Source organism: Xenopus tropicalis, chromosome 3 (genome assembly GCF_000004195.4).
Source record: "Xenopus tropicalis strain Nigerian chromosome 3, UCB_Xtro_10.0, whole genome shotgun sequence".
Classification (NCBI taxonomy): Eukaryota; Metazoa; Chordata; class Amphibia; order Anura; family Pipidae; genus Xenopus; species Xenopus tropicalis.
The window spans coordinates 118,333,859-118,347,602 of NC_030679.2; the positions used below are offsets into that span (position 1 = coordinate 118,333,859).

Below are 13,744 nucleotides of genomic sequence, written 5' to 3' on the forward strand. Positions count from 1 at the left end.
ATGAATAACCTTGGCATCAGGTATAATTTTTACTGGTCAGGCTGGTACAGCCCTGGCCTGGTGGCAACCCTAGTTTTTTTTCCACAACCATTAGCCATGTTTCATGTTGCTCCCTAGGGAAGGAACTGGATAACCACAGTTAGCTATACCCAACAAAGGGGCACTTTGCTTTTGTTTTCATCCTTTGTCTAAATCCTTCTATGCAGATGTATTTCTAGAACTTGTTCTACAAATACTGGACTCATTCTGGTGCTGTGCTGAGTTGCTTTGTGACTGTATAAAGCATTAGAAGCTGTCTTAGACACATCTCATTGCTGTCTTGGCATAGACGGGTCACATATTGCCCCAGACTTGTCCATTTTTCTATTCCATGCACATGGTGCGGTCACGCATGAGCCAGTGGGCCGCATGGTGTATTTGCTGAAGAAACTTAATGCAACTGTGAATCTCATACAGAAGACAAATTACATGTCCTTGTGCCAATTCAAAGTCATGATTTTCTGCAGTACCACATGAGGTTTGTGGAATGAAATCATATAAAGTAGTCCTTGCATTGGACGGTATTTTTCAATAAAAAATAAAGACATATCATGATACATCTTGGACTCTGTATATTATTTTTGCTTGCGTTGAACTCCCAAAATAGTAAAAAAAAAAAAAAAAAAAAACACAGAACCAAAGGGCCATTAAAGGCATACCATATTGCAACCTTGTGGCCATTAGGATTTCTAGCTCTTTTTAGGTCCATCTGAACTTTGAAACCTTTTCCGGATTTGTACAAAATTTTATATTTTACAGAACAGTATTGAGAATGCCATATATCCTGATTACACTGACAGAATATTTTGCTATGGTAATATTTTGCTGTAGTAAGTTTTAATTAGCCCTTAGCGAACAGTGGCCATGCAGCACCTACATTTAAGAACACTACAAGAAGCTGCAGAGAAGCTGTCTGTATTTATCAGCTGCCATACAAACAGAGCATTCGCTAGAAAAGCAAACCCATTATTCCACTCATCTGCACCTTGCAAGAAGTAATCTTGGGAAAACATGTGCAGGGAATGTGCCACTCCGCACACACCTCATGTACATACATGCACAACAGATTGCTCCACATGTATGGGCTATTAGACAATGTACAAGATGCTCATCATTAATTAGATTTCCAGGAGTTAAAGGGCTTTTATCACCTCAAATAAAAACTCATTTAGAACAGAGACCCTATAGTGCTTGTTGAACTGATAATATGGGGGTCTGCAATTTGTAGTAAATTCTGCCATTTAGGATATGGCAATGCCAGAGGGTTTTATAGTGGTACTTAAAATATCCAATAACTATAGGCAAATAGATCCTGTAGGTGTTTACAGAAAAAGCAATATATTTTTCAGCTGTAATCAACGGCTTGGGTCACTATACACCATGGCTGTAAGGAATATTTGTAAAACAAAACCTATATTCAGAAGCCTGTCACTTTTGCCCAAAAAGAACAGCATGAAAGCAGATAAATCCCTGATACTGGAAATGATCTCTGATAACCCTGACCATAGTACATAAAAGTGTAAAATACTTTACTACCCTTTCCTTTATTTGCTTTGACACCACTGAAGGGCACTGGTCATGCCAAAACAAATTATGACTAGCGCTGTCTTTGTAGTCATGTTAGGGGATAGCAAGAGGGAGAAACACACAGGGACAAAGGTACAACAAAAAAAAAAATAGCTATGATATTTCCAGATAAAAATATACCAGACTAGGGAGAGGAAATTTAGCATGAAGCAAAGATATATTTTAAACATAAATATATTTATTAATATCAAGGTTTTTTTTTACTTTCAGCTTTCCCTCAAGGTTTTACACCTAAACGTGATAAGCAGCTATGAGGTGATGAATACCATTATAACCTATGGCTAAACATACTGCAAATTTACCTGAAGTTCTCAGCTGATTAACTTGAAAAGTCAACAAATTCTGGGGCCACATAAAAATCATTGTGAGAATCTATGGGAATGCCAATCTATATCCACGTTTTCCTGTGACAATAAATTGTTATCGATAAGAGCACATACCTAAAAATATTTCTGCTTTCTCACCAAGGCTTAAAAATCCAGTATTTTATAAATGTCTAATAAATGTCTAATCATCCTTGCTTGGCACAGCATTTGTTGACCACTATATGCGATGAGTGTATGCCTTGATTTGCACTACTATACATACCTGATATTATTAGATCATGACACCAGTATTGTGATACATGGCGTGTAGTGCATCTTTATTTTCAGCTCTTTGTATTGGGTGGTCTCCAATGAGAGGTACAGAATTCCATCTACTATTTGTGCTTGCTCTGTGTAGATGACACATTTTTTCTTCTTCTACCAATAGTAATGAGAAAACACGAGCTGATGCTATGTCCGAGTCTGTTTCCAGCCCCAATGTTAGTTACCATACAGATAACACTATCATTCAGACACTGGGTGTGGAGACAGAGTAACCTTTTCAGACCAACAACAAGAAGAGATAGAATTACACTGCCATACAGAATACTAGGCAGAGAAAATGACCTTTCCATACAGACACTGGGTGTTATTATATTACACTGCCATATACACACTGGTGGGAAGAATAACACTACCATAAACACACTGGGAATGGGGGGGGGGGGGGTAACAGACTGACAGACACACTGAGGAAGCAGAACCCATTCAAGTAGATTTGAATATTGCCAAGTAGCAAGTAGACCACCTACAATAATAACTTGACTCCTTAACATGCACCTTCCTTTTGCATCATGTGCAATTTGCATGTCATATTATGCTTTCTTAAGCTAAAAGTGCACATTTTGTAAAAGTCACTTAATACAGAAACACAAATGCATATACAATTATCCACATACACAGTTTGATTTAGAGGATATTTAGAAATTGAAGCTGTCTCCATTGTTATTTATATTATTGAAGCAACATACCCATTGCTCCAGATACATTCCTGGCACTATGGGGGTTTCCATACATATTTAAACAACAAACCCAAAAACAAGTTTTTGTATTTAATACTATTATGTTTCTTCAGCAGATAAAATTATAATACAGTCATTAACAAACAATGCTTTTAGGAGGAATTTGTCCTTATAGCTTGACCTTTACAGAGGTTTGAATATTTTAATGGCAGTCCCTTTAACTATATTCACAGGCACTTCCCTTTAATGTTTGAAGTCGATGGAATGAAGATAAAGTTTTAAGTCACTGTGGTGACTGTAATCAGTCATGGAACACATGCAGCCTCCCACTGGAGTTTCCTCCTACCACCAGATTTCTAGTAGGATGCATGGCATTAATGGAGCACACAGAGCCAAGGTGTTCAGAGTCCCAGAAAGAATGTACCAACTTTCCACTCTCATTGTAAACCTCAATCTGTCTGGGTCTTGCCATGCTCCCCACTACAAAGCAACTCTCTTGTTTGGGGTCCCACACAGCTCGGAAACGTGTTAGCCAGCGGCCAGTGTTATTATTGTGCCTGAAAAGAATATAAGCCAAGTACATGCTCAGTTTCTTAAAACATGGCAACATTAACACCTGTTAACTACTGATCTAACCATACACATTCTAGTTACTTTGTAGCAAGTGTTAGAAGAAAGGGGCATTAAAGGAGAACACATAAAGTAGCTTTGTACAGGTTTTTCTATTTTTAAATAACCTTAAAATCTACCTCTTAACCCACAAACGAAAATGCTATGTAATTGTAAGTATCAGTGTCCATAGCAACCATAAATCTAAATGGACTGAAAGCATGGATTATTAATAATATTTGTATTACTTGTTACTTTATATAGATCCTTCCCTTTCCAGCTTCTAGTCAGTCATTTAAACCGCTGCTTGGCTGGGTAAGAACATACTATTTACGAGCCAAAACTTAGTGTGGTTTCCCCCCTAGCTCATAAAACAATTATGGATATAAGAAAGTAAGACATTACCTTAGTGCAGTGAGAAGAGGAGCTGCAGAGCTCAAGCTGCTGCTATCATACACTCTGGAAGAAAAACAGAAGTCATTGCATTAATGTGGTGCTCTGAAAATTTCCTACCACAATTGATTTTGGGACAACAAAAAATAGATTAGATGAGCTAGTACAGTATTTTGTTCAGGTAATCACAACACAGGTTAAGTAATCTGTAAAGCTTGGTTTTAAACTGGATGGATCAAAATGAAGTTTTCCTGTTGGAGCACACCCCAGAGTTTGTTTTCCATGTAAGAATTTTACTTAACTGCTCTTGACTCATTGAAGTGAAAGACTAAGGGGCAGATATATAAATATTTGCATGATCATAGAAGGGTCAGTAATGATTAGTATTAAGTTGCATCCGGAATTTTCCACATTCATTTTCAAGAAAAAGATCAACTTGCTTTCAGTTTAGAAGCATCAGTGACACAAATTAAAGCTAAAAAAAAAAAAAGAAACCATTTAGGTCTTTACTGTCAATATGGAATATGGAGCTGCATTTACCTGATATAGTCATCAGCACAAGTAGTCAGTATGCGGTTTCCAGTAACAGGAGAAAAGTACGCAGATGCCACGCTTTTACTATGTCCAGCTAATGACAAAACAGGCTGGGCTTTTTGCTTCAACTTCCTCACATCAAAGATACAAACATCTCTGGAAAAGAAAGGTGTGCAGTGATTACAAAAACAGACATTAATGATATCAATACTGTACAATTATGGACAGGTTGTTTATTTCATGTTGCTTACATTTCCTTTGCTTAGTAAAAAAATCCTCACCTTTAGCTTAGAAAGTACATGTACTGCAGCCTATGGAAATATTAAGGTACTGGTAGTATTTTTCTTAATTATAACCTACATGAGCTAGGGCTGGCAGTGTACCTAACACATAATGTACACATATATTGGACACATATTGGTACAGTTTTCTTGCAGTAAGAGGACCTGTTCTGAACCATATTTAATTAAAAAAAGCAGAAATGTGTTTTAAATCAAATATGTCATATGAGCAACTTCACAGCCCTTTTCATGAAAAATAAAAAGTGCAATAAACTGTTTTAAACAAAATATGCTCCATAACAATGTGGCCTTTATAATGCCATGCTAACACCATCCAGTCTTGCCTAATACCACTATATAACCATATAACCACTTTAAAGGGAAAATACACCTCTGAACTTAGCAGGTCTCTATAAAAATGTGTCACATTAATCCAGGAAGACAATAGAATAAGCAAGACATTAATTACATTCATTTTAAATACAAACAGTTCAGCAAGTGGCTACCTCCTTTTACCCTACTGTATGTACAAGCGGTACCCTTGTTTCACTTATATGAACAGTATCTGCTGCTACTTCTACACAGAGTTTATAAACTGTGCACAGATATTTAATTACACTTTTTGTTGCTATACATCTTTCTATAAATGCAATGTAAAAAATGATATAATGGTAAAGGTATTACTTAAAGATATAAGCATACATCTTTAACCATAGTTGTAATTTAATTATAATTTCAGTAACGATCTATGAAGATGGTGAGAGATAGATAAACATGTAAGTTCTTGTTAAAAAACAAACAAACACCAAGCTGGATTATTAGTAGAACATTTATGATGACTTTTTAAAATCATTTGCAAAATCCTGGCAGTACAAAAGCCACTGTATGATAAATGTGGGTTTAAAGCACGGATTGCTGACAGGGTGTTTCTACCCCTAGCTACACCCACCTGACAGATGAAAATATGGCAAGTAGGCTTCTAGTTCCAAAAATAACAATCAGGTTAATTAAATCACAACTAATGCTTAAATTACAATTTGTGACCTAGTTTCAGCATTCCATAAATTCATATATTAATTTGTACTTCATACAGCACTGTCACACCACTGCAAACAAAACAAGTGAAGAAAAAGATTAATGAAACAGAAGCCTCCTAGAAGTTTATCCTATATTAAAAGTATCAATTTGTTAGCCAAAGCAATTTAGCTGGAGACAACTAATCTTAACTAGACTAATTTACTTACCCAGCTCCTGCTACAACACACAGGTCTCTGTTCACAGGATGTACACTTATAGTGCGGGCACTCCTCATGTTTAGAAATACTTTTTGTTCGCAGGATTTTCCTGGTGTTCTGCAGTCCACTACAGAGAGGCAGGAATCCCACTGACTAACAAGCAAGACGGAGCAGTCAGCTGAGAGAAAGTCAAATGCGGAGAAACTGTCCTGTTCATCGCGATAAACCTGTGAAGTCAAACATTTTGATAAAATCACAAAAAGCCATTGTAATATTATTAGATACAAAGTCTACAATTCCTTTCTTCCACATAAAAATGGACTTGAAGATAATTATAAGTGGTTTATAGAAATAGATTAGTAGAGATGTGTGCAAGGCAACAGTGCTAAACATAGTAGACAGGACAACACAGGTAACACGGTAAGTACTTTATTACTAAAGGTGGCTATACACATTCAGATTTTATTCTTCTTCTGACAGGCGCTTGGATATCGCTCGTACGTATAAATGCAATGATCTGAAACTAACATTCAGACTGAAATTGTAGGATAAAGCCCTTAAAATACAAATCAAAGGATGTTCTGAACACAAAATAGTTGGAAGACACCAGTCGTACTAGAGTGACTTCCATTGTAGGTCCCCCAAGGATATCGGCCAATACTGTGCTGATTTTTTCGTTAGCCAACCTAAATTTTCTAAGCTGGCCGATTGACTAATCGACTGATTGCCACGGTAAAAAAAATTACCATGATGATAATTCAGAGCTCGCACACAGTCCGACAACCTTACGAAACTAGGTTTCATGTGATTTTATTGGTATGTGTATAGCCAGATTAACTATAATGTTTCATGTCTGATGTGTATTGCCTGCCCAAATGTGAAGACTAATATCCAATGAAGCATAAAATATCTAAACGAAGGGGGTCACGGGTCTTGTCCATTCCTCTTAAGTAACGATGCAACAAAAATGAAAAAAAAAAAAAAAGTGCCAGCAGTGACTGGAAAAAAAAATAAAAAAAAATGAAAATGAGTGACTCCCTCTGGTGACATAACACCTGTCCAGTTAACCTTTGGCCTGTATATTCCAGTGTTACATGACAATTAAAGGGGTTGTTCATCTTTGTACAACATACACAAATCATTACTCTGCTGATCCTTCATGTCTGCACAGACCCTGTGCTGGGGGTGGGGGGTCAATAACCCCCTATAAACACTACAGTTGCTTTTTTACTTCCTTATATGTCACACATAGTACTGGCAACAGACCTAACTAATATTGGCTGTCTCTCCTGTGTCTGACATTGCTTCATGTGCTGCAACATAACAGTATGTTAGATTTGTGATATGCCGATTCTGTTTGCCGATGCCATTGCAAGGGAGAAATTAATCAATGGCCTTTCAATTTATGCAACTGGTTAGTTTGTACTAGCAACCAATGAATCGGCCCAACAGAGTAGAGGCAAAGCCTGGGCTTGATGATGTAAGCATATAGGATATTCTCAGTGTAGCAGGTTCAAAATAGATCACCCCCATTCCTTCAGAAAACTGATCAGAGAGGCAGAAGGACTGCTTTAACAGGTAGCTTTTACAGTGGCCTTTGTACTTTTTTTATGGAAAATGGATCCCGGAAGGTGAAGTTAACCCTCCAGTGCCTGTGTCCCCTGAGTGCATTGTTGGTGGTTTTGACATCGAAAGTAACAACCTCTTTAAGTAAATCCAAAATGAGTGCTAAAGCAGAAAAGGTGCAATACCTCATCAAAGACTGTGTGACAGACATCACCACGGCGCACTGTGCCATCATAACTAAGTGAAAAGAGCTGCGCACTGTTAACTGGTGAGAAGGACATACAGCTTACTGGTCGAGAATGAGGTTCAAACACATAGACTCCATTATCACCAGACTGGTCTGCCTAAAAAGAAAATACAACAGAAATACAGTTGAAAAGTAATCTTAAACTGCTAAAGTTTCCACAGCAAATGTGCCATAAAATTTAGCACTTTCTGTTTATGCCAAAAAGGTGAAGGTACACTATGCAAATATTTTTCTCCGCTTATTTGTAGTTTTATAGGAGTGGAGGCTACCATATTTGCTTTATATATTGCTCTTACAAAGAATGCATCAGCTAAGTTAAAAGCAATTGGGAAGAGCTCACTCTTCAATGGGGCTGTTAACTTTAAAATTAACTTTCAGTATAATGTAGAGATTGATATTTTAATACAATCTGAAAATGGTCTTCGAATTTAATTTTTAAACAACATAAAATGAGTATAGGTAAAACTTGTTTTACTGGAAAGATTCCAATTACTTGGGTATACAATATTTAAATATTGTAAATTTGAATAGTGCACAGACTGAAGGAATACACACCAAATCCCACAGGCCAACTTGTCCCCACTTGTCTCCAGCTGCCACAATGGTTCTGCTTTCTGACGGATGTATGGCCACTGAGAATATACGGTTCTGAACAACCTTTGCTACACCTTCTTCCCTTAGGGTCATGGTCTTTAAATTGTCCATATACCTATGGAATAATATTTTTTTAATTATAAAAAGCAGCACAGTAAATACACACAAAATACTCCTTTTTGACAAACAAAATTTCTAAAGGGAGGAACAATTAAAAAATCCTACTGAACACAAAAAGTCTCCCCTACCTTTTCAGGTCCTCGCTTGGTTGTTTTTTCAAGCTTCTAACATTTTCCTATTAAATAAAAAAATTAATAAATAACATCTGTTATTTTGTATTTCAGCAGGGGGCATGACAATCTTACAGTAAAGACAGCTTGATTGAAGTACCTTGCTGATGGATGCCCAGGTCTTTAGAAACTCCTCAAAAGATCTACAGTCTTTTTTAAGGTTAGTTGGAACCATCTCCAATGGTCCTGGAGGCTTGACTGGCTGCAGCCCACGGGAAATAAAAGCTATTTAGCTGAACAGCACAGGAAATGCACAGAAATAAGCACACCAGAAGCATATTTAAAAAAAAAGATTGGTTGTTCCAGGAAGTCCCTTTATATTCTTTTTATATGTGTCTTATGGAAATATTAATAATTATGTTGTTTTCTTTACTGCTTTCCACCCTGGCTTGCAGTTTTAGCCCTGGCTAGGCTGCCATTGTATCTAGCCACAAACATCACCTTTTATAATTCCTTTGCAAGAAATCAAAATGTGTATGGCTGAGTGCAATTGGGAAAGTGACCTGCTTGCTACATGCAGGTACAATTCCCTTGGTCTTTTCATAGCATGTACAGAAAGGGTTCTATCATGAGGCAAGGTAAAATTCCCGCCTCAAGCATTACTCTTACAGGGTAAGTAGATAGTGGTGTTCTAGCAGAACTTTATGAGTCAAACTTTGCTTTATTTAAAAGAACATATCTTTATTGGTGTACAAATCTTGAAAAGCTAACTGAACCCCACCTTTTCTCCCAGGACAGAGGTAAGTTGGTGGGTGCACCTGGAAGCCAAAGACAAATATGCAGTGACAACATGCCTTGTTGTAACAAGTGACCTAAACTTCCAGCCAGAGAACTATAAAACTATGGCAACACAGACTTACATGCTCTTCCAATATTGGCTCTGGCTGCTGTATGACACTGGGAAGTGGTGCTCCTGAGGGGTCAATTCGCTGCAGTCTCATTGACCGACGTTTTATTGGTTCCTGTTGCACCTTAGTCTGCTTCTCCCTAAATACAAAATAAGTTGTACATGTACTTTGAACCAAAGGACACAAACAAGATATGAGTGTATGGGCAGCTTTAGACTAAGCTCTAGAGAGCAGGGACCTCATTCCTCTTGTGTTTTTTTTTCATTTACATTTAAAATGTAATTTTTTATATGGCATTATACATTATATAAATATTTATATCATATTTTTGTATTGTTCACCCCTCTATTGTAATGCAGGGTAATATGGGACCAGTTATCCACAAAGATCTAAATTACAGGAATGCCAAAGCAACTGTTTAAACCACTCATCCAAGCAGCTTCTTCAGTTCAACTAGGGATTAATGGTGAAACATTTTCAAGAACATTCAAAAACTGCATTTGCTTTTGACTTATTTCTACTAGATACAATCCTAATTTTTTAAAATGATTGTTTTTCTCTGTAATAATAAAACAGTACACTGTACTTAATCCTAATTAAGCATCACAAATCCATATTAGTGGCAAAACAATCCTATTGGGTTCATTTAAGGATTAAATGGTTTTGTGGAAAATTATGGTCCCATATGATCCCATATGAAACCCAGGTCTCAAATAGCAAAGAAAAATTACCACATACATATAGAAAACATATGATATGCTTAGCTATTATCATGTATTATTTTACCCTATTTAGAAGTTTAAATTTCTTTTTATTCATCAGTAAAACTCCTGAACTTGCTTATTTACAAAAATGGGTGCAGACAATTTCTTGCTCTGACAGCATAACATTGTTAAAAATAAATTCTTGTGCCCTCTAGTGGCCATATGCTGACAGAATACTTGCTTGGATTTATGAGTCATAACTTACAGAAAAGGCATGAGAGTATTTTTCGTCACTTTGCAAGCAAAGCCTGCCAATACATTAACTTTTCAAGTACATTGGTGGACATTATAGACAAATAGTGGGAGAACAGGAGCACACCCCTATATCAAGTTTGTGGAATATCCTGCCGGGTGATGTTATATTCTATTAATGCCTTTAAGAGTGGCTTGGATTATTTTTTTGAACAAACACATTACATAGGGCTATTGTAATATTAAAATCTACAGTTCATTTAGTTATCAGTATATGATGAATATGAAATCCAGTCCCTCAACTGCATTATTATTTAAAACTGCAGCAAATATGTTAAAAATCGCTGAACAGATTACCTTTTAATACCACGGGTCTGATTTGATTTCTTTGGGGGTGAACTAAGACTTGAGGCAGTCTGTAATAAAACAAATACAGTGTTCAAATTAAAAAAGAAATTTATATATATATATATATATATATATATATATATATACATACATACATACATACATACATACATACACACACACACACACACACAAGTACAACGTAAAGTAAAAGACAAAATTTCAACGGGTGTGAAAACTAACAGTTTTTTAGTGAGTAGTGAGCCTGGAAATTTTTTGGCAAACCGCCAAAAAATAAAGACTTCAAAATAACTAATAAAAATAAATATAAAGAAATAAGGAGTGCAAGGCGGCCAGAGATTTAGTGCAAGCACAACTAGGTTATACAGGTATAAGCCTGTCTCCCATAGACTCCATTTTAATCAAATAATTCAGAATTTTAAAACTGATTTCCTTTTTCTCTGTAATTATAAAACAGTACCTTGTAATTGATCCCAACTAAGATATAAATAATCCTTAGTGGATGCAAAACAATCCTATTGGGTTTAATTAATGTTTTATTGATTTTTTAGCAGACTTAATGTATGGAGATCCAAATTACGGAAAGACCCCTTATCCAGAATACCCTTGGTCCTGAGCATTCTGGATAACAGGTCCTATACCTGTACTGCATTATTTGGGTATTTGCCAGGTAACTATTAGTACTAATAATTTGACCATTTCCTTCAAAGTTAGTTACATCTGGCTGCCAATGTTGGCTAGGGGTTCAGACTAAATACTAAGTAATTAAGAGTGGTCTGGCTCTAACACATGGAATGCTTGGAGAGAGGAAATAAAAAACACACCTCAAGTAATTTTAGTGATGCCAGAAACTTTGCATTTTCTTTAATGTTGTTCAACCTTTCAAGTTCATATTCTGACAGTTCTGTAACCTGCAAAAAACAAAGTATAAAGGTCTGGTAACAATTTTTTGTACAATAAAAATCTATAATAATGCTACTCCTCATCAAAACGTGACCAGCAGACAGGAAGACTTAAAAATAGGGAGTCCGTCATCTGTAGCTGTTAACCTTTTTGTTAACTTTTAGTATGATGTAGAGAGTAAAACTTTATGACAATTTGCAATTGTTTTTTATTACTTGTGTTTTTTTAATTATTGTACTTTTGTTCAGCAACTCTCCAGTTTGGAATTTCAACAGCTATCTGGTTACTAGGGTCCGAATTACCCTAGCAACCAGGGAGTATTTTGATTCAGTGGCTGGAATATGAAGAGTAAAGGGCCTGAATAGATAGATAAGTAAAAAAAAACTATAGTAACTATAACAATAAAATTGTAGCCTCACAGAGCAATAGTTTCTTGGCTGCTGGGGTCAGTGATGCCCATTTGAAATCTGGAAATGGGCATCACTTAACATGAAATTGAAAGCAAGTGACAACCAAAAAAAGGTTAAATGTTTTTAAGGCTATAACGAAGGTAACAGACATTTACCTGTTCGGGGTTTTGTTTATAATTTTTCTTTGGCGCAGGAAGAGTGTCTGTTTCTGTCTTCTGATTTTCAGGTCTCACTTGAGACAGCAAAACAATGGGGTGTTTTCTTGTTGAGGACTGTTCTTTTGGGAGACGTGATCTCTTAGTAGGTGTACCATCTTCAAGCTTGTCCGTCTCTAGAGTGCGTTTCTGTGGACGATTGGGCGCAACACATGCTTTATTAGGAGAATGCATAACAGCATGGGTACGGCGGGTACTACGACGTAAACCCTCAGGAACCCGACTGTCTTTAGGTGTAGTTTCCTATTGGATAAGAAAAAATAAATATTCTTAATATTTCAATTGTTTACGGACTTTCTACTTAAGACCTTTGAGTAATTGGCTGTTAATCTTTTTTCTGGTTCCCTAAGACACATAAAATAGGATTTGACTGTATGAATTGATAGCTCTGGGTACAAGCTTTGCACCAATGAATGTCCACTTGTTTCACAGAATATGCCAGTTGTTGGTGTGTTCACAAAATTGTTGTATTTACAGCAACATTGTGTGAAAAAGTGATAATATAAAAATTAACCAATCACTGCAGTTTATGGGGAGGGGGTGGGGGGTCGCTGTTTTTGTCTTCATAAAAGTATTGCTGTTATTCATGGCGCACATTTTGTCTATCCTGCTTCTCACCTGCTCTATCTGCGCTGTCGCTTTCTTGCTCTCCATGTCTGAACTCATTGCGGCGCGGTCCTGCGTTCTCCTCTCAGGCAAAGCCTCTCCTTATGCAACACTCTCCCACTTATATAACTGAATGCCAGAATGAGCATCTACTAAGCCTCAAAAAGATTCCCGCCGCTTCAAGTTGCATAACCAGGAATAGCAGTGCGGAAGTGACGTTGTCTAAGCGCAAAGTTTCATTGGAGGAAAAGTTGCAAGAAGTGACAAGGCTTCCATAGTCAGCTGGCTAAATGATTGTGTCAGGGTGCAAGCTCCTTCTGTCCAATTCAGTTCATAAACACACATAGTGATAGTTCGAGTCCTTCATAGTGTCCCAAACAACAACCCCACCAGTTTCTTAATCCCTTGCTTCCATCCGCAAAAAAGTCACACATTTCCTGAAAAATATATCTTAATAAATTATGTAATTTGCCTCACAAAAATATATGTACCAGCTGTGGTAAAATATGCGGCAATTAGAAGTCAGTAAGGAGAGTAATTTGGCGGGACTGGGCCTGCAAAAAAAAAAATAAAAAAATCCACCCTGCATATAATCACAGGTACTTTCCACACACGCAAAATTGTGCAGCACCAGTGGGGTTTGCTTCTTTTGTAGTCAGGGCCGCCATCTGAAACTTTGGGGCCCCCCATGAACACAAGTGCCAGTACCAAAATATTGGCCACGCCCCTTGTGTG

General features: G+C 36.9%; 1 protein-coding gene across 1 annotated transcript; it reads right to left on the reverse strand.

Annotated features, from left to right (window-relative positions):
- Positions 1-1,624: 1,624 nt before the first annotated feature.
- Positions 1,625-13,281, reverse strand: wdr76 (WD repeat domain 76). The gene is made up of 13 exons (XM_002932952.5): positions 13,022-13,281; positions 12,344-12,646; positions 11,700-11,786; positions 10,864-10,922; positions 9,563-9,689; positions 8,803-8,904; positions 8,661-8,707; positions 8,374-8,527; positions 7,757-7,915; positions 6,015-6,232; positions 4,496-4,645; positions 3,968-4,021; positions 1,625-3,510 (listed from the first exon to the last, which is right to left on the reverse strand). Exons 1-13 carry the CDS (start codon positions 13,067-13,069, stop codon positions 3,255-3,257), a joined length of 1,764 nt encoding a protein of 587 aa, XP_002932998.2. The 5' UTR covers positions 13,070-13,281; the 3' UTR covers positions 1,625-3,254.
- Between the last annotated feature and the right edge of the window lie 463 nt (positions 13,282-13,744).